Source organism: Cydia pomonella, chromosome 14 (assembly GCF_033807575.1).
Source record: "Cydia pomonella isolate Wapato2018A chromosome 14, ilCydPomo1, whole genome shotgun sequence".
NCBI lineage: Eukaryota > Metazoa > Arthropoda > Insecta > Lepidoptera > Tortricidae > Cydia > Cydia pomonella.
In genome coordinates this window covers 14,935,922-14,961,458 of record NC_084716.1, presented here as the reverse complement: position 1 = coordinate 14,961,458, position 25,537 = coordinate 14,935,922, and the positions used below count along the sequence as shown (strand labels likewise).

At 36.3% G+C, this 25,537-nt stretch overlaps 1 protein-coding gene across 2 annotated transcripts in view; it reads left to right on the top strand.

Annotated features, from left to right (window-relative positions):
- LOC133525034 (protein kibra) overlaps positions 1-25,537 on the top strand; it is a 94,269-nt gene that overhangs the window by 16,760 nt on the left and 51,972 nt on the right. For both annotated transcript variants that reach the window (XM_061861235.1, XM_061861233.1), the window contains exons 2-3: positions 7,887-7,996; positions 24,233-24,327. In XM_061861235.1, coding sequence (XP_061717219.1) covers positions 7,887-7,996; positions 24,233-24,327 — 205 coding nt within the window. The remainder of the gene's footprint in view (positions 1-7,886; positions 7,997-24,232; positions 24,328-25,537) is intronic.

Genomic DNA, 25,537 nt, shown 5'->3' with positions numbered 1-25,537 from the left:
CCTAACGCTTCCTTTTTTGGATATCAGAAAGTCTGCAATCATCCTGTCCATGAGTTTAAATGTCCGATACAAGACTTTAAATAAGCCTATGACATCACAGTCGAAATATGTCTATTCAAGAACAGGTTATTCACCTAGCATTATCCTTAGCGCCTACTGACACAGTTTCAGATGATGGATTATCATGCCGACTAAATACTAACTAGGGCAATGCCCTGGAGGTAAAGGAATAAAAAAGTCGAGATTGTTCGAAAGCCCAAGGGAATGTGCATTAAGCGGGCCATCCGGATTAAAATATTTCTCTGGTGATATATATAGAGTGGTCTGTCGGGAGACTGCGTGGCACCGACTTCGAGGCGTCCCGGTCAGTCCAGGGTTAAAAGTACCATAATACTTTTGGAATCCCAGTAACATTAGACGGCAGATAAGTGCTATAATAATTTTACATCTTAATTGAGTCGAACTTATTTCGTAGAAGCATCTGGGTGCTGATACGGGGTATACTCGTATAATTACTTTTAAAAGGACCTACCGTATCTTATTACATTGACAGTGTTACTACGGAATACTTCATGAATAGTAGAACTTAAATCGTATCTTTTTAGGAGTAAGTCTTAAAACTATTTCACGATTATTGCACTGTGCTACGTAATTAGTGATATCTGGGAAAATTGGATTGCTTACTGGTCTATTATAATACGTATGTAAGCCTCTGTATCTGAAAATTTAAGCCATGACACGAGTCATGTATAGAATCGTTAATACATGGTACGATAAGTGGTAAATATAAAGAGTTGGACACGTTTAATGCCTTTAGTTGGAAATGGAGTCTTTTATTTTTAGGATATCATTATCAATGTGTATGACTAATATATACATATTGAATTGAAGACTGTAATAACGTTATTTACAGTAATATAATTATTAAAGAAAGTATAATAGCTGAATCTACTTGTCAATATAACTCAGCGTGACAGTTGGATAAGAGTCCAAGATAGGTTTTAATAATGACTATTTTATTTGATCTACTTGATCTGGTTATTCGTATTATCCCTACTCTCGTATTCCGTTATTATTCTGCATAAAATTTTCCCTACCTATGCGTTAGACTTGTTAGATATAACATGATGTCAGAGGACTCAAGAGGTCGGATGGTATAAACGGATTTTGAGAATGAATTCCAAGTTTATTATCCGTTTGTGTTGTATTTGGCGAGTAATTAAGTTCTTCTTTGCAGCACCACCTCTTCCAGGCACTTTTACTGCGCCATTAAATTTGCAGGCAAGCCTGGGCCTTGGGTCCTGCATATACCTTTACTGTGTCTATCCACCGGGTAGGCGCTCTTCTTCTCTTCCCTTCAACGTGATCGATCATTATCAATACCTCCAGACTACATTATCGTCTAGCCACGTGTCCGAAGAATAATTAAGTTAGATAAAGCCTTAGAAAACAAGAAATGGAGACCGTACCCGTACGCGAACCTTCGCGTCTATTTGCGGGCGGCTGACAGTACGTTGGCCTTCTATCGTCCTATTTTACAATACGATGCGATGACATATCGAACACAAATGCTTGCGAATTTAATCGATCGCAGTTTATAGAACGGCTTAGATTAGTTTGCCGTTTGGCACGTTATGTAGCTATTATCTTATCGTTATCTTTAACATATATGAATGATCCTGAAAAGTCTCTTGAGCTTAGATCTGTTATTATATAATCGGTTGCAAAGGAGTATACAAGGCTTTTCACACCTATCTATATTATTAAACAAAATCATATCAGGAAATATTATATAAATCCTTTAAGCTGGAAAGTGTTGTTACTGAACACAGAAATCTAGGTAAAAAACACAAGATAAAGTCGTGTTTACACTAAGAAAATTTCTTTTGACTTCAATATCTACATTTTGTACATGAAGCTTATATGTATAATTAAAATGGAGGAATTACTTACACTGGCCTGATTTATAAGCCCATAGCGGTATCTCAAAAACAAATGAGTTACAACTGATTTCTAAGATAAAGAATTTAAGGCATTTATGGTTGCATTCAATTTTGATTTGAGATATTGCGAATTGCTTTAGCAGGGCAGTACACTGGTCGTCAAAAGCTGTCGTCGCATCCTTTACGCAAGTAAATGTTAACGAAAATTGCTAGACCTAAAACACGTCATTGTGAATCCGCTGTGTTAAGTTCAGGTTCCGGCGTTGTTGGTCCTTAACACTTTATGGACACAGATATAACTCTGTTGTTATGTTTATCGTATGTGGCGTAGTGTCCATCAGCAGCTTAATTCTTAAAAGGCACAAATTTTGACAGCTATCCCATTTGACACCGCGTGGTGTACACTATCTTTGTGTGCGTAATCTTTACTAGTGTGCGGCAGGGATTCCGTGACACGGGTCACCGTTTCCAAGAATTTTACTCGCCTTGACGTCCCGCTGACGAGACTGGTTTTGCTACGACGCAACGTTGTAACTATACCCGTCTTGATCTTCCTCACGAGAAATCTCCTGCTTTCTTTCTCTACATGCGCGCACGCACGCCCTCTATGCCTCTATAAGACTGATCGTGTTTTGAAATAGACGCTAGCATTCGGTAGCCGAGAGGGAGTCAAAAACCCATTGGAGTAGTCAAGAGATTGTAATTTGCTAGAGTGAATTATGTTGCCGTGGCAGTAAAATTTACAACATAGGCAACCAGTTAGCTGATTCAACTGATTTTGTATCTTTAGTAGATATTCGAAAACATAGAGATGGCGGACTTCTTCGGGGACGAAGTGAGAGTAATCAAAATTTTCGGATGAGGATTTTTCGTTTTCATTATAAGATGAGAAGGCATTCTCCTTAATTATACCTTTTGTGATAGACAACAAGTACCTAATGATATAGGGCAAAATGATTGTCTTCCAAACTTTTTTCTTAGTTCATAAAAAAATATATAAAATATTCAATATGTAAGTGAAATCAAGATCAATTTTGACCTAAACTCTGATATTTTTTACATAAATAGCTACTCAATCTTGGAAACCGTCAATTTAAATTACTGGACACGAAGGTCAATTAGCCAGGGAATCTTTAATAACCGACTACCGTTTAAACGCCGTATTAAAGAGAACCGTTAACGCGTACGCGCAGGTTTTATGGATTTCGTCAAAATCGGAAAAACGCATTTACGAACCGCTTTTTTGTGAAGTGGACTGTATGAATCATGTACAGTCGATGTCAACATGTCCACAATTTTCTATCGTATTCCGTCGCAATAAGGCAGAAAATATATACTTATCTTTGACGTTGACCGTAGAAACTGGTAGCGAAGTGGACCAGTACTACCTAATTCCCCAATTTTGTCTTGACTCGTCCCTAGTATAACTTGATCTTAAGTATCATACCAGCTATGCGTAAAGTTCGATTAGGCTATACTGGTTTTCTTAGGCAATGCTCGCTAGACGTTTTGAATCAAGACCTGGGGTTGAGGCGGAAACCGCAACATTTTCGTCAGCTTTACGTCACGATTGGAAATTATATAAATATAAATCTATGTACAGCTACACTCGTATGAGGAGAATTCTAGAAACTCAAAAGGGTCAAGATATCAATAGGCATGGCAGGAAAGTCCAACCACTACAAGTTGCGCAGCTCCTTAGCCCAGGAAGCGTTTTTCAAGTATTCTCTTCGCTTGCTAAGAGCGGGAAAGTTTGATTACCGTAAAATGCTGCAACTTTGCCATTTAAGCTCAATTTTGCCTATTTCATTTCAATTACGATCTCTCGAATTTGCTTAGTTTTTCCTTGTTTTTTACCATTTGATAGTAATTTTCATTATTCTGGCAACACATATTTCATATTTTTACAATGGTAACTCCATTGTTGCTCCGCCAGTTACGTATCATAAGTCGGCGTGAGAGGCAACATTTTTTTAGTGTCTCGCAACTTTTGAATTTTTATCTACGAAAAAGGTGTTTTTTGAGAAGTGGTAACGTCCCAGGGTAAGTAAAGACTGTCTATTTCCCGTAAGTTTAATATTTTCAAGAAAAGGACATGATTTCAGCATAATAACGTACTAGGCAATATTGGGCAGTGTTTTGGAAACTTGAATGACACAATTTTGCCTGGGTCTAGGGCTGTCACTAGCTGAATTTTATAAATGTACAGAAAAGAGTAAAAATAAGCTTGCCTAAACTGCTTAAATTAGTTTATTTATAACAAGCTTTTTATTAACTTGCAATGTTTGTTTGTTTAAGTCAAATTTTGCAAGTCGATTTTCACCGACTTTCTGTGTGGGTACCTATGTAGATCTGCTGACAATGCAATAATAAACTAACGTTAACAAAAAAAACTTATGGGTATTAAAATGAAAATTATAAAAAAAAACTTATTGCAATCTGTTATTATATTTTTATTGTAGTTACTTGCAATTGTATATTTATTGTATTATAATTATGTTGTATGTTTAGAATCAATTTTCAACCACTTATTAGCGACCAATTGAGGTGTTTGATATACTTATGTAACTTGGGTGACAATGCAATGTTTATGGTACCATCGAGATGGTCTGATGATGGAGACCGAAAATAGCAACTTCTAAACTACACATAATAAACCCACTGTGTTTAGGCTCATTTGATTTGTCTTGCAGTTATCTTTCTTATCGAAATCTGGGTTGTCAGGTGTCAGGTCGATTACAATTGGAGTTCAAACGTGATGGGTGATTAGAACTTTACAATGAAATAGAACTTTACACTATAATAATGCACTGAAAATTAGCAAAATAGTGTATCTGCAATGTACTTGTAATAAAAAAAAATAAGTTCAAATTATTAAATACTAAAAGAAAAAGAAATCAAACAACAATATATTACGTTTGTTTGTTGATTATTTTGTAACTAACAATATAAATAGATTTTTTTAATAATAATATTTTTTTGGCACAACCCTACAGTTAACGATATTTTTGTATAGAAAGTTTGTGGAACCTGCTACAACTTTACCTATTGCATGTGAAAAAAAAAGTATTAAGCTTATGGCCATAATTTGACTGTCAGGGACAAGCATAATGTCTCATGCACAAGAGTAAATATTATTGCAAATAGCAACACATTATTTATGGAGATATCCGTCTAGGCAAAGTTACGTCTTAGGCCTACAACTTTGCCTGCCACTTTGATTGCTTGTAAATCGGAAATACAGTATGATTAGGTAATGAGATTTGAGTGTTATCTGGTAAGGCATAGGGTATGTTTTCCGACTAATACTCATGAAACTCATAATGAAAAATAGGTTCACAGATATAAGAAAAAAACGTCAAAATCCAGGCAAAGTTGCAGCGTTTTACGGTATGTATAATCAAAGATCTTGTAATGTTGGTCATCAAAATCAATCTCCAATGCTAGAAAAAGGAGAAGTTCCTATCAGTCACTGTAAAATCAAACAGCTTTATGGATCGCTTTACCTCTAACCATGTGTACAACACATGTTAAATTCAAGTTAATATCTTAAACAAATGCACCGCATAGGTGCTAAACAATCAGTTCTAAAAAGGGCTTATTTCCCTGAGATTATCTATGACATAAGTCGTTTTTGTATAGAAGAAATGCAAAGCTTTTGACATTAAAACCGGCGCCAACGCACCACGCCTTAACTAGAGAGCTAGGGTTGCGTATTCTTGAGATTTGTAGCTTAACAACTGGAAGTGGAATAGGGTTGATAGCTTTATTCAAATTAATTTGAATAAATATGTGAATATACTCCTATCACTTGCTTCGGTTCATCGCTACGACACGCTTGTATCAGAGAAGTATGAATAATAATTTCAAGTCTCCAATAATTAGCGGTAGATAAAGTCGGACGAAACGTACACTTGAACTTACTATGGGCCTTGGTAAATTTTTATATTAATATCCAATGATATTTATTTTATTCCAATAATAATCTACAAACTTGTCACAAAAAAATTACCGTAAAACCACCCAACTATAGTCCAAAGCTCCCAACTATGGTCCACAAATAAACTCAATTTTTCTCGTTCAGGTGTGTATTTTACTATATTTTTGTAGTTCTAAGGCAAAGTATGTTTATAAATGGAAGGTAAAACTAGGAGTAAACCACAAGGAACATTGGTATAGATACTTAATTTCCTTTTGAACTTGTGGACCATAGTTGCAGTATTGGACTATAGTTGGGTGGTTTTACGGTATTTCGTTTTAGATGTCTGACTATCACACCGGCAGTTTTTTAATATGAATTCTTAATATGATTAAAGCTATTCTTCGTTGTTATTAACTTAGAATATTGTCTGTTCCTTCTTGTTTAGATGGATTATACCACGTTTAAAATACATCCCGACGTTTCGAACCCTTTACAGCGTTCGTCGTCAACGGGTGACTTAGGAAAAATATTATTCACCTCTGTCAAAATTACTATGTGCAAAACTACCCACATACAGAAATAATGAACAAAAATATATTGAATACTTTTTGTTTTTTCTTCAACACGTCGAAAAAAATACATCTTTTAAATTCATTGTACGTGATAGACTCGTCTAAATAGTTTTATTTCTTGTATTGTTTATTTTATTATGTAAATCGTATCGTAGCACCCTGTAGGCGCCGGCCATCATTAATTATCTGCCAACGGCGTGCATTTATCTGCATAGCTGCGGCGAAACCAGAAACTTGCACCTGTTGTGATCCGAATACCATTATGGTATCTACTATGTTGCATTGCGTTTTGGGTTTTGCAATTAGCGTTGTAGGAAAACTAGGCGTATTTTCTCTATGTGAGTAGATCTCGAGGATATTGTTGTTGTATTGGTAAAATAAACTCAGTGCAGCAGTGGCCTTTCAGGCCATCGACATTTTTAACGTCACTAGTATTTTTACTCGACTATCAGAAAAGTAAGTTCTTAATTCATCAGTCTTCGTTCGTCTTGAACTAATAATTATAAACTCTACATTAAAGCGATTTTAAAAATAAAATGTGCTTTTGTTCAATTCTCGTTATTTTTTTCGTCAGAATTCGATGAAATTTCATTTGCGAGAGTTCCCTGTTCTGTAATATATTTGCGCAATTGTAGAGCATACCCTACCAAATCTTTCTCTGAATTACGAAACCGTATGGTATTTTACTGCATGTCCTACGAAATCTTTCTTAGAGTTACGGAACCGTACGGTATTTTCGTCACTCCACGGAAAATGGCTTACATTTATTTTTTGCCCAAATTGGATTTCTTATTTATTTCGCCCAGAATGAGGACCTCTTCAAACTTATAAAATTTTATCAAAAACTGTAAAAAAAACTACAAAATAAAAATCGGCCCAAATAGTAAAATTAGATGGAACTCCAACAACCATCATACGAAGCAAATTAGTAGAACAGGTTCAACCCAAAAGTAAAATGATCAGGTCCGAAATAAGTGGTAGATTATTATTTTGAGTTGATGATAGCACTACCTTGGTTTTAATAGTCTCAGTGTAGCGTGGGAAGAAACCGTATGAACTTTCTTTCTTTTTAAGTTGTAGATTAGATTTAATTTGATCTAAATTGCATTGTTGGGAACGCATTTAACTATTCATTATTTTGTTTAAATTTAAAAGAGATACTAATAGAATTGTAACTTTCTGTATGGTTCTAAATATATATATATATATATAATATATATATATATATATATATGTCAGCGTTATGAAAAGTATGATACTTTATTTAAATAAATAATATAGACACCAATTCGTACTATGACAGCCAATCTTCAACCCTGCTTTTGAATTGTCAAATGAAGTTGGTAATACGTCCACATTCTCGGGGCTCTTACGTCTGCTTGTCTAAATGTAGGTATATAACATTTTTTATTGACTTAAACACTTCATTTATTAATGACGTCATTTCAGGTACACGAAGCCACAGACCTTCGCGGATTGCATCGGGAATGAACTGCCCCTTGGCTGGGAGGAGGCGTATGACCCTCAGATTGGGCCCTACTACATCAACCACGTCAGTCGTAAGTATTGGTTTTTATTAACAACATTATATTTTAAACTTAATACCTCATTTATTACAAGATTCAGCTAGCCGCGATAAGAGTCATCCATCGGATGATTGGAAAACTACTACTATTACATTTGTAATTATATTACGGTTGTAAGAATATTCTACGACGCGCCCTTCAAAAAATTACATACGATGATACAGAGAACTTACTAATAGTCGTAAAATGATTTCTTACTGTACTTTGATATAGAATACTTAAATAAGTTATTTTGTTAAGTTTATCACCTTACCACATTTTTATTGTGTACTAATTATAATTAAGTGAATAATTACAAATTAATTAATATGGTCCTGTTCTGCCTGAAACACAGGAACTCCTAGTTCAGGCATTTGTAAACTTTTCCTTATCCTTAATCCTTAGTCTTTAAGTGCTAACACTGTACTTATACTGTTTTCAATAAAATTATTTGTATTTGTATTTATTCATTATTCATTTATATATTCCGCCCACCAAAAAAACTTATCAAAATCACTTAAGGATTTATAAACGGTACCTTGACTCCATATTGTATTCGGTTTATATTATAGTATTAACTAACTATTGTGGCGCAGTGATCCAAAGAGAGTCTTGACCTCCAAAACGAGAGAATGCCACCTGTCCCGATCCTGTGCCACTTTGAGTTGGCACAGATCCGCCTGTACACTGTCGCTCCAGCGGTATCTGGGCCGACCCACTGGACGGCGACCAGTCGGTCGTCCCAAATAAGCTCTCTTAACACCCCGATCCTCAGTAAATGGCTGAACCAGCGAAGTCTGTGGCGTTTTGTTTCGCCGATGATATTGGGTTCGGCCACTAACTCCTCGATTTCGGCATTCTTACGGATCCTCCAGGCAATCTTCTATAACACCTTTCTTTCCGCGCTTTATTATATGTATTGATTACATTTATTTAATGTCAGCAGTTAGATATACGGAGATTGATAAGTCATAACAACTTAAGTTTAATTTTAGTCTTTACTAACGAGCGCTTCATTCAGTTTGCACTAATATCCTGATTTAAGTCCTTATTAATAAAACATCTGAAAGCAATTCCACATCCGAAGTCAACACCCACACATCCATACTTATCTCGTTCATTGAGACAACGCTGCAAATTGCGTATTATCACAAACCAATATTTCATGGCCTCACAAAGAAATTGTTTATGTCGCCTAGACTTATTTATGATTCGGATTATTTAGTATGGCAGGTGAAAAATCGACTTCGCGGGGGACTGGCGAAGGGTCGATGCTTTAGACGTTTTAGAGCCTGTTCACACTGCGCGTTTTCGCACGCGGCGATTGATTTTATATGGCATCGCTAACACTCATCCGCGGAAAATGTTAGGATCTACTGGATCTAGTAGTCACTTAGGCTGATAAGGCAGATATATTGTCACGATGCCAATTTTCGACCGTTTGCAGCGATTTAGTCGCCATGCAAAATCATAGAAGTATCAGCAGTGACAACCGTAGCATAACAACGAATCAAGACTTAAGTAGTAGTTCGAAACACCGTGGATGTTGAATTTTTCACGCATTGCATCCAAGAACAAGACTAGATTTAAAGCAAAATATCGCCAGATAACCTGTCTCTTTCCATAGCGTTCTTTTTAAATCTTACGTGTACCAAAATCCTCAAGAAATGGTAACCAGAAAATGGATCCTTTAGGATACAGTAAAGGGCACCTGTTGTCGGTGTATGAAAAGGATCCTGGCCGATTTCGAGAACGATTTTTTCTGCTCTGTGCAGAACTCCAGGGTTTTTACCCATGGTTTTTGACCACCACACACGTATAATAAGTTAGGGACGTTGTCATCACTGTGTATACAACCTTAGTTACTCTTATGAATTATGGATTGCGTTGATTCACGTCTAGCCGGAGCAAGAAGCCCTCGGAATCCTTCTACGGAACGCTCGTAAACTGTGTGAAGAAAGGACACTTAAGGGAATTATTTTCACGGTTCGGCAAAAAGACGCTTAAATTATAATAGCTTCTTCACTACTTAGCATATATCAGCTTTGAGTCTATGAATCTTAATGGTCTATAGATAATGTTCTAAAGAACTGATCAACGTTAGATGGTGGCATCGCGTGACTGGTATCAGACACATTTGACATCGCATGGTAGGCCCTAGGTCATTTGGCTATCTAATTAGGCATTTGTCTCTTCTTGAAGTCACTTTATTGGTAGGTATTGACATATTGTTTATCTCGTTTATCAATATATTCTTCAGGGATGGGTTAGTCATCACAAACAGATTAACTGATGATTTTTTTAAATTATACTAACTGGCTGCTATAAAGTTAACCCTTTGAACGCTTGACGTCATAAACTAAAATATCACCCACACGCCAAGGTCACGGGCGCAAGTCAGCTAATGTAAATCTTACTTTAAAAGTTTGAAGGTTAGAGCGTTTGACAGCGTACGCCATGCCCATAACACTTATATGTGTTCTTGGCGTTCGAGCTAACTTACGGCTTATTCGCGGATATGTTTTCGCAGCGTACTTACAAATTATCTAAAACACTACGTACAATGTGAACTAACAGCTAACACAATCGCCCGAACACGATACAAGAAACATACGCTTATCCAGTATATATTTATCCTAAGATTCATTATAAATGATCGCAATGGAAGTTCCGACTTACTGGTTTTCTTCTTACGTATTCTCTACGCGATCTCGAAAAAAAAAAAAACATATGAACCATGATCTTCATTTACGCATACTTCCCACTGAAGTAAAGGTCAGTTTACACTAGTGATAACATACACTGTACAATGTATTTTGAATCAGGTAGCAACCTCTAACGGTTTGCGAATACACGCACCTTTTCGCACGACGTGCATTCCTATGCATTATTTATAGGATCTGGTAGCTTTTCCGCCATTTTCTTGGGTTTTTCAATTTCTATCGGACCACCCGTGATAAGATCGGTGGATAACAGCTTGTTAGGGCTTGGGAGCTAGTTTATGATCTTTTGATATACAGCGGCCGATATTATATCACTATTCTGTCTGAGATATCACGAAACATCTACGAAATAACATTGTTTCATTATTAGATCTTCTTGTTGGTCTTATGTTGGGGTATATTTGGGCATTGTGGTACCTTTCATAGCGGGATTGATCTGAAAATGGCAAATACTTAAATACCGAGCAGAGCCAATATAGTTAGTTCTCGTTGCGGGGCAGACAAAGCGAGTTATTTTATTTTATTTTATTACATGATATACAAAGCCAAAAGTACGGTAACAAGCTTATATTTTAATAGAAAAGTGTGCTATTTTATGCAATGGATTTTATTTCTCATTGACAATTTAAAAACAAATAGGTAAAATAATAATGGAACATTTAAAAAAAAAACACTCAAATTCTGGCTAAGATAGTTTCCAATTCAACATTTTGTCAAGCAATTAAAAAGGGTGGGTATATTTTTTATTTTTTTAACTTTTTCGACAATATTTTAGGATGTATTGATATTATGCACGTACTTTTAATCTTTCGGGGTTTCCTAATGCAACTTTTAGGTTATATAATATATAACAAAGATAGAACATTGAGATATTAAAACGTTGTTTCCATACTTTTGGCCTAGGGTGTAGATATATATTTTTTTATTATACTAATTTAGTGTCGCACTGCCGGGCAAAGGCCGCCCCTCGTTTTCTCCACTCCACCCACCAAATCGGATAGAATGCGTCCAAAGTCGTCCCGCCATCTCCTTTTCGATCTGCCTTCACCCCGACAGGTAGTTAAAATAAAATAGGTTTTTGCTTGTTTAAATATATAACTACACCTTAATAAAACAAAGTCCCCGGCCGCGTCTGACTGTATTTAAGTTCGCGATAAACTAAAAAAACTTCTGAAGGGATTTTCATGCGGTTTTCACATATCATTAGAATGATTCTTGAGCTTTAGGTGTGTAATTTGTTAAGGTTTTGTGTAACTAGTGCGAAGCCGGAGCGGATCTACCGTAACTAATAAATAAATATGTATAACCGGTTATGACACTTGATGCTTACTTAAATTTAATCTGAATCTAAAGGTGTATCATATTTCAGTCTTTAATTTCTAGGGCCCATCCCATTAATACATGCAAAACAGGTAAAATTCAACATTTATAGGCGTAATAAAATTAATAACTCTGTTAAATAATTGTGTAACACTTTGACTGTAGTTTAATGTCGTATTTAACTGCACTTTATAGATTATTACGTTGGAAAGAACTCGTTTTGTTTAATTTAAACTGTATTTCTTGTCCGAACTACTTACAAACCTAATTTTAATGATATTGTTTTGGCATAGTAGAATTAAAACGGTACTTAATAAGAAACGAGTTATTATAAGTATGATAGGTATGTTACATCATGAGATATGAGATTAATTTTTTTAATTTATTTATTAAATGTCAAATAATTTATGAATATGTCATGATATGCTATAATACTATACGTTCTCATCATCAACGATGGTGAGGACAAATCAATTTTGAATTGAAAGTGTGTTTGTAAGATTTCATAAAATGAACAACCAGGTTTTATCGTTTATGTTATAAGTTATAACTTTATAACATTTTATATTTATGTTCAATAGCACAACCGATACTTCGTCTAACCTAACTTTGCATTGATTTCAACGGATCAAAGTAAGGGGGTGTCATTATAAACGTCTTATTGTCATAGAAATTTGACATTAAATAAGAGGAAAGATTAGTGCCCAGTTTTCCATACAAACGTTCTCGACATTTTCCTCTCTGGATTCTGGCCCTAGATGAATTATTTTTTAAGAATTGAAAGTATTTTTTCGTGATCCGCCTCGACCGGTCACACGGCGCCGCTGCACCGCCCGGTGGAGGAGGCGCGGCGTCGTGTGCGAAGTCTAGGCGGATTACTTACACCGTGATACAAAACATCACGCCGTGGGTTCGTCGCCTAAGAACCGTTTTAGATGAACAATTTTAGCAGTTTGTGCACGCTCTCGATTCTTATTACCTATAATCTGATTGTCGAAAACAACCGATAGAAGAAATATTAACAAAGAGGAAAGAGCAGATAAGTCTAACATCCATATTTGTACAGCGGTACCACGCCACTACGTGGGTTCTTTCGCGTAAAGACATCAAAACAAAATCGATACCTATTGAATATTTTCATCTTCAGAAATATCATTTACATACTAGAAATGCTAAGATAACATTTTCTTTTGTAAAAGATCCTGTGTTTTCTTATCCCGTTATATTAAAATGGCCGTATCTTACGCACAGGCATAGCGATAATTTAACCGAGTAAACCAGCACAATATTATACATAACTAAATAACTATACATAACTAAAACTCCACCGAACCTGATTATGCGAATATTTTATTACAATCCTTGCTTGTTGGGTAAATTGAGTAGTTATTTACGGCGACGTCGCTGTGCGGTGTTGCCATAAGTTAGGTTGTACATGCGTGTACGCAGCTTTTGCGTGCGAGGCGTTACAGACAAGGGAGTAATAAAGATTGTTAGTCGAAGCATACTGTTCTACCATAGAGCCAACTCTAAATACCATAATATGAACGTCTTGCTAACCGCCTCAGTTGAACGGTAGGCCTATAGTAAGAGATGCTATTAACTTTTTACTCATGTCATAATAGTTCAGTAGTACAACTAAAATATTCTTGGCCTGTTAGTTCTGGTTAGGGGTCACAAAACCGGTTTCACCGAAACCGAAAAAACCGGAAAAACCGGGTTTTTCGTCGATTGAGAAAACCGGCTTTCAAATTTGAAAAAACCCGGTTTTTCGAGTTTTTCGGTTTTACACTTAAATACTTGATAGTTGTAAGTATTACTTTGATTATCAGTTTATTACTACTTATAACTTCTTCTTCTATTTGTAATTTCTACTTTTTAGTTTATCAGTAAATATAGAACATATAATTGAATTAATAAAAATTAGCTAATTGCCCTACCCTACGTATAGTTTGTTTTTCAATACAACATCTCTGGTCTTCCGTTGGAAACTTGGAATCATTTCAGTGAAACCACGGCATGTAACATACACCAAATGAATACACGGTAAATAAAAATAAGAACAATATCTGTAAGTTAATTAACATGACAAAAGATTATTTTAAAACAAAGTGTGTGCTGCAACGAATATCTCTATATGTTGGTTATTATAATGATTTATTCTTAATTGCCTGGCTGAAATGAAAGAAGGCGAGAAGAGGGATTATAATTACATTATTTTTTTCACTGATCTCCAATTTAGTAACTTAACCTATGAAAGAAATTAATATTGATCTCAAATGTTCAGTGTATTTAATAAGTATATACTTTCGTAAAAGGAATATACTATAGTTAATTTTGCGTTCCAGAAGTGCATGGAGGTTATTATTTTAGTTATTTTGTTTTTAATTTTTGTTCCTAATAATTATAAGATATAAAAAAGGTTTTATATCCATTGTTAAATGACTGAATATTAAAGTTTAAATTCATAAAATGCAGTTTTTTTCACTTTTTATATGTAAAGCCGAAAAATCACCGAAAAACCGGAAAACCCGGTTTTGTAATGTACAAAAACCGAAAAACCGGTTTTCAAAAATACTAGCGGTTTTGTGACCCCTAGTTCTGGTATACAAAATTAGCCGCTACTTTCTAGTTAAGATTTAGACCATCTATCGCCACATTTCCGAGCAGTGGCATGAAAAATACATTTTTCAGTGATCAGGTTATCATAAGGCTCTCTGCTCGCTATTTGGTATATATGTCTTTATAGAAAAATACAACATTGTATACTATTAAAGTCGGCCATAACCTAGGATTCTCTAGCTAGGGACAGAAGCCCCTACAAACTTAATTGCCAGATTCAACATATGCAAATGCACCCGCTTATGGCCGTGGCATGTACGCCTGTAGATCTTCGATAACTTTACATTCCATACAAAAAGGATTCAAGTAGCATGATAATTCTATGAAAATATGCTCTTTTGGAAGCAGGGCAAAGTTACCGTTACATTTCAAAAGGGCTTTAGTAGTATGATTGACCTATATCGATACGTCCATTTAAAAGCAGGGTACAGTGGCTATTACATTTAGTTATCGACTTTGCCTCGCTAATTATAGATTAAAATCGTAAATTGAGACGCAGGATACATTTATTTGAGGCTGCATACAAATTTCTTGTGGTAGGTCGCTGTTATCGCTCGTTAGTTGAGTTTAAGGGCGCATTACTTTGTAGTTTGTGGGCAAATGCTAAGTATACGAGTATGTAGTCCCCACATTCTCCGAGAGATGGCGTTGTGATTTTATAGGTACGCGATAGGTTCTGTTCCATGCACCCTGTTGGATCTGTAGGATCTACTGTCCTTAGTTATTTTAAGCTGCCACGTTACCGACGTAATTTTGTACAATCTATACTTTTAGACTAGACTATCTATACTTTTGTTAGTTCTAGAGCAGGAGTTTCTATAATTATTACAAGTCTCTAATTTAGAGTCTAAACTGGTACAGTTGTTAAATCATATATTAAATTTGTATGATTTATTATCAAAAACTAATTAAATCCATGGGTTTACTTTGTAGGTGAAAATTTTAGACTGAAGTCAACTTTATCTTAGTTCTTTTTCTGAAAGTGAGTGAGTAACACACAAAAATATTTTGTGTTAAAGCGTTTTTATCGATGTAGAATCACACTCAAAATTCGTCTTTAATTCTATTTATAAGAGACGGGCATTTTGGTACACACCAAAATAAGGTTTTGGTCGATGTAAATCACAACAAAAATTTCAAGAACCCGCAGCCTTGTATCTATTACATTCGGGAACAGACAACCTTTGTTTTTTTTCTTCATGAACGTTTTGCAATTTCAGTAAAAGCTAGTAAATAATGTTGACCTTACGTGGTCGTTGCTAGTTTGTTACCTCTACGCCTATGCCTTGCAAGTTATTTTACAGCGTCATATCTCGGTATGCGATCTTCGACTATTTTCTGCATACGCCAAGCGATATTTATACCTTCTTGTGTTAAACGTCGTATGTAACGCGTAAAATTTCTATGAATTTTAACCTGTTTTTATGAATAACGTAGACTCGTACCAGGTTTTACGAAAATTATATGGAAAGCTTAACAAATTGTGGTTTTTACATTAGATTGCAAGTAAAATAAAAAAAATACAGACTTTTATCTTTTGACTAGTTAATTAAGAGATTTGTAAATTAATAAAAACTTTAAGTATCATTAGATGTTTTAGGGCCTACCGTAAACGTCCCATAAAGTTCTCATTCAAGTGCGTTTTCTATCGCGTTAGCTAATTAGTTTCCGAATTATCCTGTAGGTGGCGGTTTATGAAAACGATTGAAACCTCAAATGGCTATATGGTGATTTGGGCTCTAAAATTCTTCTAAAATGTAAAATATAGCTTTGCAGTGCGGCAGTGCTTACGTGCTCAGTCTAGATATCTCCGATAGTGAGTGTTCAAAAGATAACGTAACTTAGCGCTTATACTTTCTATATGCCAAATTTCATCATCATTGGTTTTACTTTTACACGGCTCTTGGTTTAGCCTTACCAGGGCTGACAGAGACTTATAAAAATCTGTGTTTATTGTTTTTATATTTTTGTCTCTTCAAATCAAGCGGTCAAAATACAGGAAAATTCTCGAATTCAGTCTATAAATAGCCTCTAAAGCCTTCTTGTCGCCTTTAAAATGACGTTGTGTTTACAACGGAGACTTGATGACTTACTCTCCGAATATTTGTAGACAAACATTCCATCATATGCTATCATCTCAAAAGAAAGGTTAAATTTACTGTAAGTAGTTTGACTTGAATAAAACGCTGAGTGGTTCTGCACTGAATTCAGGCGGTCAAAACGCCCATATAGTGTGGCTTTAAGATTCATTAAAAATTGCTTCATGTAATACGCTTTTCATAAAATTATTTTTATAAAAATAGATAATTTAAGTACATAAATAAGGTTATGATTAAATCAGTTTAATAAGTGAAAACAGGAATTGCCTCCAAAAATGTTTCCATAAAGTATTTTTAATGAATCAAAAGATTTTTGATAAAAAGTAGGACTTCCCGATATGATGAGCTTGCTTTTGTAATATGTCTTGTAAATTAAAAAATAATAATAACTAAATGGTGTAACTCGAGTTTTATAACTAGAAACGCGATATCATAGTTTTAATACAACCGAATTAATAGAACCGAGACCCATAAAATATATATTTTGATCTTTAAAAGTAACACGAAAAGATACTACAATGTTCAGTAAGCTAGTAGTTTTAATGAAACATTCTTGTGAACCTTTTCGACTTGTAATAGAACTGTGATGTCACCATAGATCTACAATATATAAGATTGCCTGTCAAAAATAAAAAGTGCTAAAATCGAAATGATGACGCTCTAGTCATTGAAAGTATTTCATTCAGAAATAATATGTGATCGCGTAAAATTATTTGCTTTGGTAACAGTATGTTCTAATATATGTATAACCACCCACCGTATCTCCTGAATACAGCCTTAAGTTTTGGTACATTGAGACGGCCGCTTGCTCCAAATAGTCCAAATTGGTTACGTCTTTTCATTTGTAGTCTGCCTCTTTCGCACTCATAAAATATCATATAGGTACTTGATGGCTACCCTTTTGTACACTTCAGTCCAGTTAGTATCCTAAAACGTAAACGTCATTGTAGATCTGTGGATATGAGGGACGTAATGTGAATGAACGTAATCTTGGACTGGGCTGTTCTTTTCGTAGCGGTAGGCGTTTCGCATCAGCAGTCAAAATACTGGAAGGTTCTAATTTAATTATATTAGATCGGACGGATGGCGTGAGGTTTTTACTGCGTGCGGCTGATCAGGCTTTGTTTCGAATGAGTCACGTGTTCTGCCGTATTTTTAATTTTATAGGTCTGTCATGCATTCCACGTTTCATTTAGTTTCCATTCATTTGTGACAAAGTGGCCGACGACTTCGTCGTGCTGTTCGGTTTCTTTTGAATTTTCTTTCTTAATGTTACATGAATACATTTGCGTTGACTGTGACTTTGGGGTCAAAATTCAATATTTGATACTAATTAAACGACTTTCAGTTTCCAACGGCTACAACTACGGTGATGTTCCGTGATTCAAAATATGATTTTACTTACCTAACTACCATACCATAAAAATTCGGATTCATCCATTGATTTCACAAAGTTGTACTATAAGTCCCTAGTTACAGTAAAAGAAGAACTTGAATTATGACGCGTGTTATACAATTGAAGAGTGCATTCAAGGCCATGGTCCTCATAGCCTGATGTTAGTCATGACGCTTTCCTGTGTTTGTCGGACCGAGGTCATCAGAACAGCAACAATTTACTATTTGTAGGCCATTAGAATTAGCTTATTTTATAATATACGGAGGCAAACGAGCAATCGAATCGTACGCAATCACCGTTGCCTATGGACACCAGCAACTCCAAAGTAGTTGCGTGTTGCCGGATTTTAAGATGGGAATATGCTTTTTCTTAAAGGTTTGAATTGAAGGTTCATTGTCGTATTCGTTCATTCCATTATTGGTTTGGGTTGAGGCATTTTCATGACACCTTGCAGAGGACCGCGGATACATATCACAGTATAGGCACGACCGAAAACAACAGCTAATCTACAATTGACCATTGTGAATCGGCCTCGCGTCCAGAATTCCACCCCTACATCCAAAAGGTCTTATCTCACGTACCGCTACGGTCGCTTATGACGTTTTCGCAGATGTAATTGAGAATAATTGAAAGATCGACGCGCGCACTTTGACTGTCACGCGGGCCGCGAATGATGTGATGCAGCTGCTAATGCTATGATTCTCGTTGTCGCTATGCCAGTGGTTAAAGGTTAGGTTGGACTAGGAACGTTAGAATCGTCATATCAGTAGCCCGTGACTAATTTTATTTAAATTTGCACTCTACACTTTTGTTTCAGATTTGGGAATTTTTGTGTATTTTCTAAGTACTTAGTGTAAGGCCTGAGTTGACGCTCGAAGCCGAGCGTTCGGCGGGGCGTGCAGCATGGCGTCGGGCTCACAAGTGATTTGAGCAGCGTGCACTAACTATATTTGCATTTGCACCATGCACACTGCACGCCCACATCGTGGACGCGAGGCCTTACGCTTATAATTACGAGAATCGAGACCCTAATAGGAGAGAAAAAGTGTCCCAAAATTTCCATACGTACATTTTTTGTTCCTTTCATTCCGTTACCGTCATACAGTCTATGAAAAATTTAATGGAATGGAAAAAATCTTGGGAAAGATTTTTTCTCCTATTAGGATCTAAATAGCTCGCAATTATGAGTAGAAATAAAATAAAAATATCCAGATAAAAAAGTGTACCAAGTGTACATGTTGTACAACATTAAATATATGGCCACATTACATTCAAGAGCAAAGAAAATGTACCCGTATAAAGTACTGCGTTTCGATTGCTATTTGTTTTCAGTGTAAGAGTTAGAAATCTTATATTTTTATAGGATTACGTTGAACTAAATATGGTAGGTACGATTTTTTTTTAATACTACGTCGCTGGCAAAAAACCATACAGCCCGCCTGGTTGTAAGCAGTCTCCGTAGCCTATGGACGCCTGCAACTCCAGAGGAGTTTTATGCGCCTTGCCGACCTTAACACTCCGTATCTTTGTTTAGCTCTGGCAACCTTACGCACCGGCAGGAACACAACACTATGAGTAGGGTCTAGTATTATTTGGCTGCGGTTTTCTGTAAGGTGGAGGTACTTCCCCAGTTGGGCTCTGCTCTAGATCTGGAATGACACCCGCTGTGCTGTGCCCTACCCCACAAAGCGAGATGACATTCACAGTGCCCATACCTTTCTTTTGGACGTAGTTTAAGGACATACCCGGGTCCAAAACGATTGTTATCCACCTTCAATTTATAGTTATATTTAGTCAAGTCCCCAACCTGCATTGGGCCAGCGGGGGGCCTATAGCCCAAGCCCTCTCGCGCATGACCCAGCATACGGTAATTCGCAACGTGTGGCGATAAATTAAAACAACCGAAGGGAGTGTTTTAAATCAACACGAGTTGCCTATTGCAGTTGTGCCGAGTTGCAGAATTTCCTACTTTCCGCACTTGTATCCTCTCAGTCTACCTACTACTATTCGGGTTTGAAAAACATTATAATGTTTACTGTGCTTATACATTCCGGTGCAATTTCTTTAGGTTGCGGACACTAAAAAATATTTAATTCAAATTTTTTCCACAAATTATCTTTATTAATAAGAATTTCACGTGTTTATTATTGAGTAATATGTAGATTAAAATCTGTTTCGATTAACATTTTAAGACTCATTGTTTTTTCCTGTTTTCGTATTAAGTTGCTCAAAAACAATACTGTTAACCCCATTAACTTTTTTTATCAATGTTTTGACTATGATGGTTGTTTTGCAAAAACAGTCGTGATGTATATGCTAGGTAATAGTTGTCATATATACAGAGTACTGTAAGAATTTACATTTCACAGTTATTTTTATTTATTGATAAAAATGTTTACATGACATTACAGTTGAACCAATGCGTAACGAAACTTATTATAGACTAACAGCAATAATAATTATAAAAACGATAATAGCACATTGACAAATTAAATTGGAACAGTTGAGCACCTAGCATCCATCGCCTCACAGAATCTCAAGCATTCACTATACACTGCCGTCCATCGCCACGCAAATAGGTCGCATTCAGGCGTCGAGGCCAGCGTTAAGATTTGTCCCTTACTAACTTATGAAGCTAAGACGATCGGTTAAACGGTAGGTATTAGCTTCATAGATATAAGGGTCAATTCATAACTCTCAAATTCTTATAACCATTCCGTACCTCAAAAGGATAAAACGGAACCCTTATAGGATCACTTTGTTTATCCGTACTTCCGTACGTCTATCTGTCACAGCCCTTTTATCTCGGGAACGCATGGAGGAATAGAGTTGAAATTAAAACTAATACATACTGAGGTCTACAGTGCTTTGTAGCTGTGAAACTTCTAAGTTAAACTATGCCGCAAAAAAAAAAAAACTTATTTCGACACTTCCCGTTGACCTAGAACTCTGAAATTTGGCAAGTAATGTCTTACAATACATGTACAGGGAAAAAATCAGAAAACTATAAATTTGTGAAAAATAAAAATAAAGTTAAATTTGTACGGAACCCTGGGTGGGCAAGCCCGACTCGCACTTGTTCGATTTTTTTTATATAAAATTTAGTAAACATACTTACGAAATACCTAATCAGAATAAAATGCGAAATTAATTTTAATGACTTTGAAAGCAATTGAAGTTTCAATTGTGGTTTTTTAAATTTGTCTAACGATATTTTATCGATATTGCTAATATGCCATTATCTAATACATAAATCATTATTGCAAATTGTGGCATACCTAAGCTATGAGTCATTCGATATCTATATTAATATAGATTTTATCGATACTTATCTATTTGAATCGAACACACCTTTTTGACATTGAAAAGTGAATTATACCTAGGTACTTGAATATTCAGTACTTATATATACTTAAAAACATTTTTTTTAAGGTACTATCAGGTAACATTCAGAAAAAAAAATTAAATATAAAAGAAAACTTGAAATATTTAACAATTCGATCCGTCAACAATTCTGTAGGTTTTATCTAAATAAATACTGTGACAGTAAAGAAAATAAACGTTATTGTATGGTAGACATTACGACCTTACCCTTCAGACAATGGATTTGGATTGTTTTTGTAAAAAAGTGTCGGTTTTCTGTAAAGGACTCCAGTCTACAAAAGACTCTGGTCTTTAACAAGTTGAAAAAAACTCGAGTTTCGACTTAATTATATGAGTCTGACAAACTCGAGTCTTTAAACAGGACTCAAGAGCTTCGACTCTTAATACTGAGTCGACCGTCCAGTGGAGCCGTCATTAGGGGATTCTATTAATGTTGTTGTCCTACTTATTCCCACATTTTTTATCTATGTAATATTTTTGACTTCGGTAATAAAGCAAAAATAACCAAAATAAATCTACGTGACAAAGACCAAAAGTTGGGGAATCAGTAGGACTACGACACAAACGTTAATATACTGGATTGTACAGAAGCTGGTTTATTAGAAAATACAATCTGTCACTGGACGGTCGATTCAGTTTTAAGAATAGAGTCTCTCGAGTCCTGCTTAAAGACTCGATGGTGTTTGTCAAATTCATATAATTAAGTCAGAACTCGAGCTCCTTCAAACTAGTTAAAGACCCGAGTCTTAACCAACACTATAATATACGAGTACATATACAGTACTATTCATAAAAACTAAAGGGTTCCTTAATTAATGGACAACATAGCCGTTACTTCATCAGATGTTTGAACTCACGCGTATATTCGCCATTAGTGCAGGTGAACAAACTGGGTATGTGTGTCAAGTTCGCAATGGAAGGGTGCCAGCAAAGGGCAAAGTGCCCTTTCGGCGGTGCACTGAATTCTGCACATTGACTGAGGTCTTATCTGATTTGAAATGGAATGAAACTTGATTAAAAGGTGTTTTATTAAAGTTACGTAATTGGAAGGTGTATGCGTAGTCCCCAACCCACATTGGGTCAGCGTGGGGCCGATAGTCCAAGGAGTGTGCCCAGCAGTGGGACGTATATAGGCTGAATTATATGTATTATGTCATTTGAAGGAAATCTGGGGTCTTTTTACATTGTCAATTTGTTATAATAGTTTTACAGAGCAAAATACTTACAGCTTACAGAGTCAACATTGGTCCTTGAATTGAGGTCTGACAACATGTTTCTTGTCCATTATTTTTACATTTCATTTTTGCAAGTTATTATCTCTATAACTAATCAATCAATCAATTTCACTAGTTTTAGCCAGAGTAATCATTCGACTTAGGTTATGTCAGCAATTTATTTTTTAATTTAGGAAAAATCACCGCCTCAGCAGAGGTTCAAACTCGCGGCTCCAAAACAACCAACTCGCCGTTATACACACGCTCGCATTTTTTCTTCTTAGGGGAGACCAAGGAGGGTTGTGACCATTTCCACTTTAACGAACATATCTCAGCAAAAAAGCACACCACCATTATGATTTTTATAATCTCGCTTTTTATGCGCCATTTGCACATACTGCATCAAAAAGCACATTTCTAAAAGCACGAGTTTCCTCTGTCGCAACCCGCCTAGGTTTTGCCTACTTAATTTAAAACAATGTGATTTAGCAGAAGGCGGTTTAAGTACAAAACTAAATAGGTATGTAGCTAACCAACGTTATTATTTTTCCGTACTGACATTTGACGTGTGCGTGTATGGTTTAACATGAATGCGTTATGCAACGGTGCAGTCCGATCAACTTTCGACCCAACTATTTGAGCCAAGGTTCGGATATTTGTAACTATGTACTTAGTAAATAGTATGACGGTCAGTGGCGGATTTGAGGCGGATGCCGGCCTAGGCCCCAGGCCCTGCTGTAACTACTAGCCGCTCGTTTTTCAACACCCATCATATAGAATGCAGCCTTGCTGCCGCCCTAGGCCGGGTCTACTAGGCATTAAGGCAAATCCGCCACTGATGACGGGTCAGAGGCATGAGATTTATAGAAGTCGACAAAAGGCCTACAATAAAGTGGGCTAATGTTGTTAGGGTCGGGCCAAGCTAGTTAGCTTGCAAAGTTCTGCATGATATGTAATGACAACATGTGACAAGGTCATTATTAATGCCAATCGGTGCAAACCTAGCTTAGACGGACCCTAGAAATAGTAGAAATAACAGGATATTTCAAGAAATTCTTACCAACAATTTTAATACCCTACACCGTTGTACGTTATGTCATTTATACCATTTGTGTCAAAAGTGATAGGCTGACTTATCTACTTATTATCCCATATATGTTTTTAGTCTAAAGGGGCCCACTGATTAGGTACCAGTTCGCCGGATGATATCGGCCTGTCAGTTATTCGCGATTGTCAGCTTTTGCAAATAACTGACAGGCCGATATTGTCCGGCGAACTGGTAATGAGTGGGGCCCTTAAACTCTTTGCGACTACGAATTTTAATAAGTAGGAGTGAGTTTTTGCCTGCTGATCGAAAACGACCCAATGGGCATATACAGGTTATTGCGAGCCTATTATATCCCACTGCTGGGCGAATGCCTCCCCCCTGTTTATAGATTGTATTAAACACCACCACTCTCTTTATTTTGCAGAGGTGACGCAGCTAGAAGACCCGCGTCTAGAATGGCTGAGCATCCAGGAGGCCATGCTGAGGGAGTACCTCAACACGGCGCAGGAGGCGTTGGAGGTGAGTCTTAATATTATATACACAAGTGCTAAATTCCTTTGAATACGTGGACGTTTCCGGACATATTCTTCAAAATAGCGTTTTGATTTAAACCCTTTAAACGCCACGCCTATCGTGTGCGGCGCGTCATCGTCGTCATCATCGCCCTTGTTGGAATGCTCGAAGGTTGATATTGGGATGTAGCAACGCGCGTCAATTGATGTTTTTAGCGGTCAAAGAGCGTTTATGCGATTTTAATCAATTACTCAAATCTTAAACTGAAATAAATGTCACATACAAAGGAAAAGTGACCAAGGCCTCCAGTTCCCCAGGCTGAAATCAAACCAGCGTCCTCTGCTATCGCGGCAGGTGCCTGAATCACTCGGCCACCGGGGTCACGGCAGCATTTGACGAATTTTTCCAAGTATATACATTTCTTACTGAAGGCTTACGGAGCCCCCCCCCCCCCCCCAAATCTTCTCGATAGTGCGCTGTTTGCCTATTTTTTCGTACATGTTGTTTGTGGGTTGTGGGCTCTGTCGCGAGGAGAATGTGGAACTCAATTCCCAACGGTTTGCCTGTAATGAAACAATTTTGACGAAAAAGTAACCAAAAATTGGACGTAGTTGAGCAAAAAGGATCCAACCTCAAAATTTGATTATAATGACTTTTGTTTTTGAAAGAAAGTTAATTTCTATGTGTTAGTTATCTTTAAATGGCGTCGAATTTTTACTACGAGCCGCCAATACTTCACCATCACTCTTAGAAAGATTGACGCTGTCAAAATGTTTGACCATAACTGCCTTATAATTACTTTTCCTGCAAGTTTAGGGTCAAGGTCACATTTACCCATTTACAGTTAACTTAAAGAGGTCAGCGCCGAGTGTAATTGATCAATCAGTATCATTTTGTTTATTTGCATAGCCATGTTATCTATCATTTGACGTCAATCAGGGGTCGAGGTCGGGTGACCGGTGATCTAATGGCATTCCATATAGACTGGAACAAATATGATATGATATTGTTTAAGTTGAAACAACAGATGACGTCTAAAACTTATCTACACAGTCCTACTATGATTGACTTAATCCTTTAGTTACTATACTGAAACAACGAACAAGATTTATTATTATCGTACGGCTGAGTTCACAAACATCTTTGGAACGTTCAAAAATATATTTACACGTTCTTAGTATCAGTGTCTTAGAGGCGTGTAAAGGCTTGTAAAGAG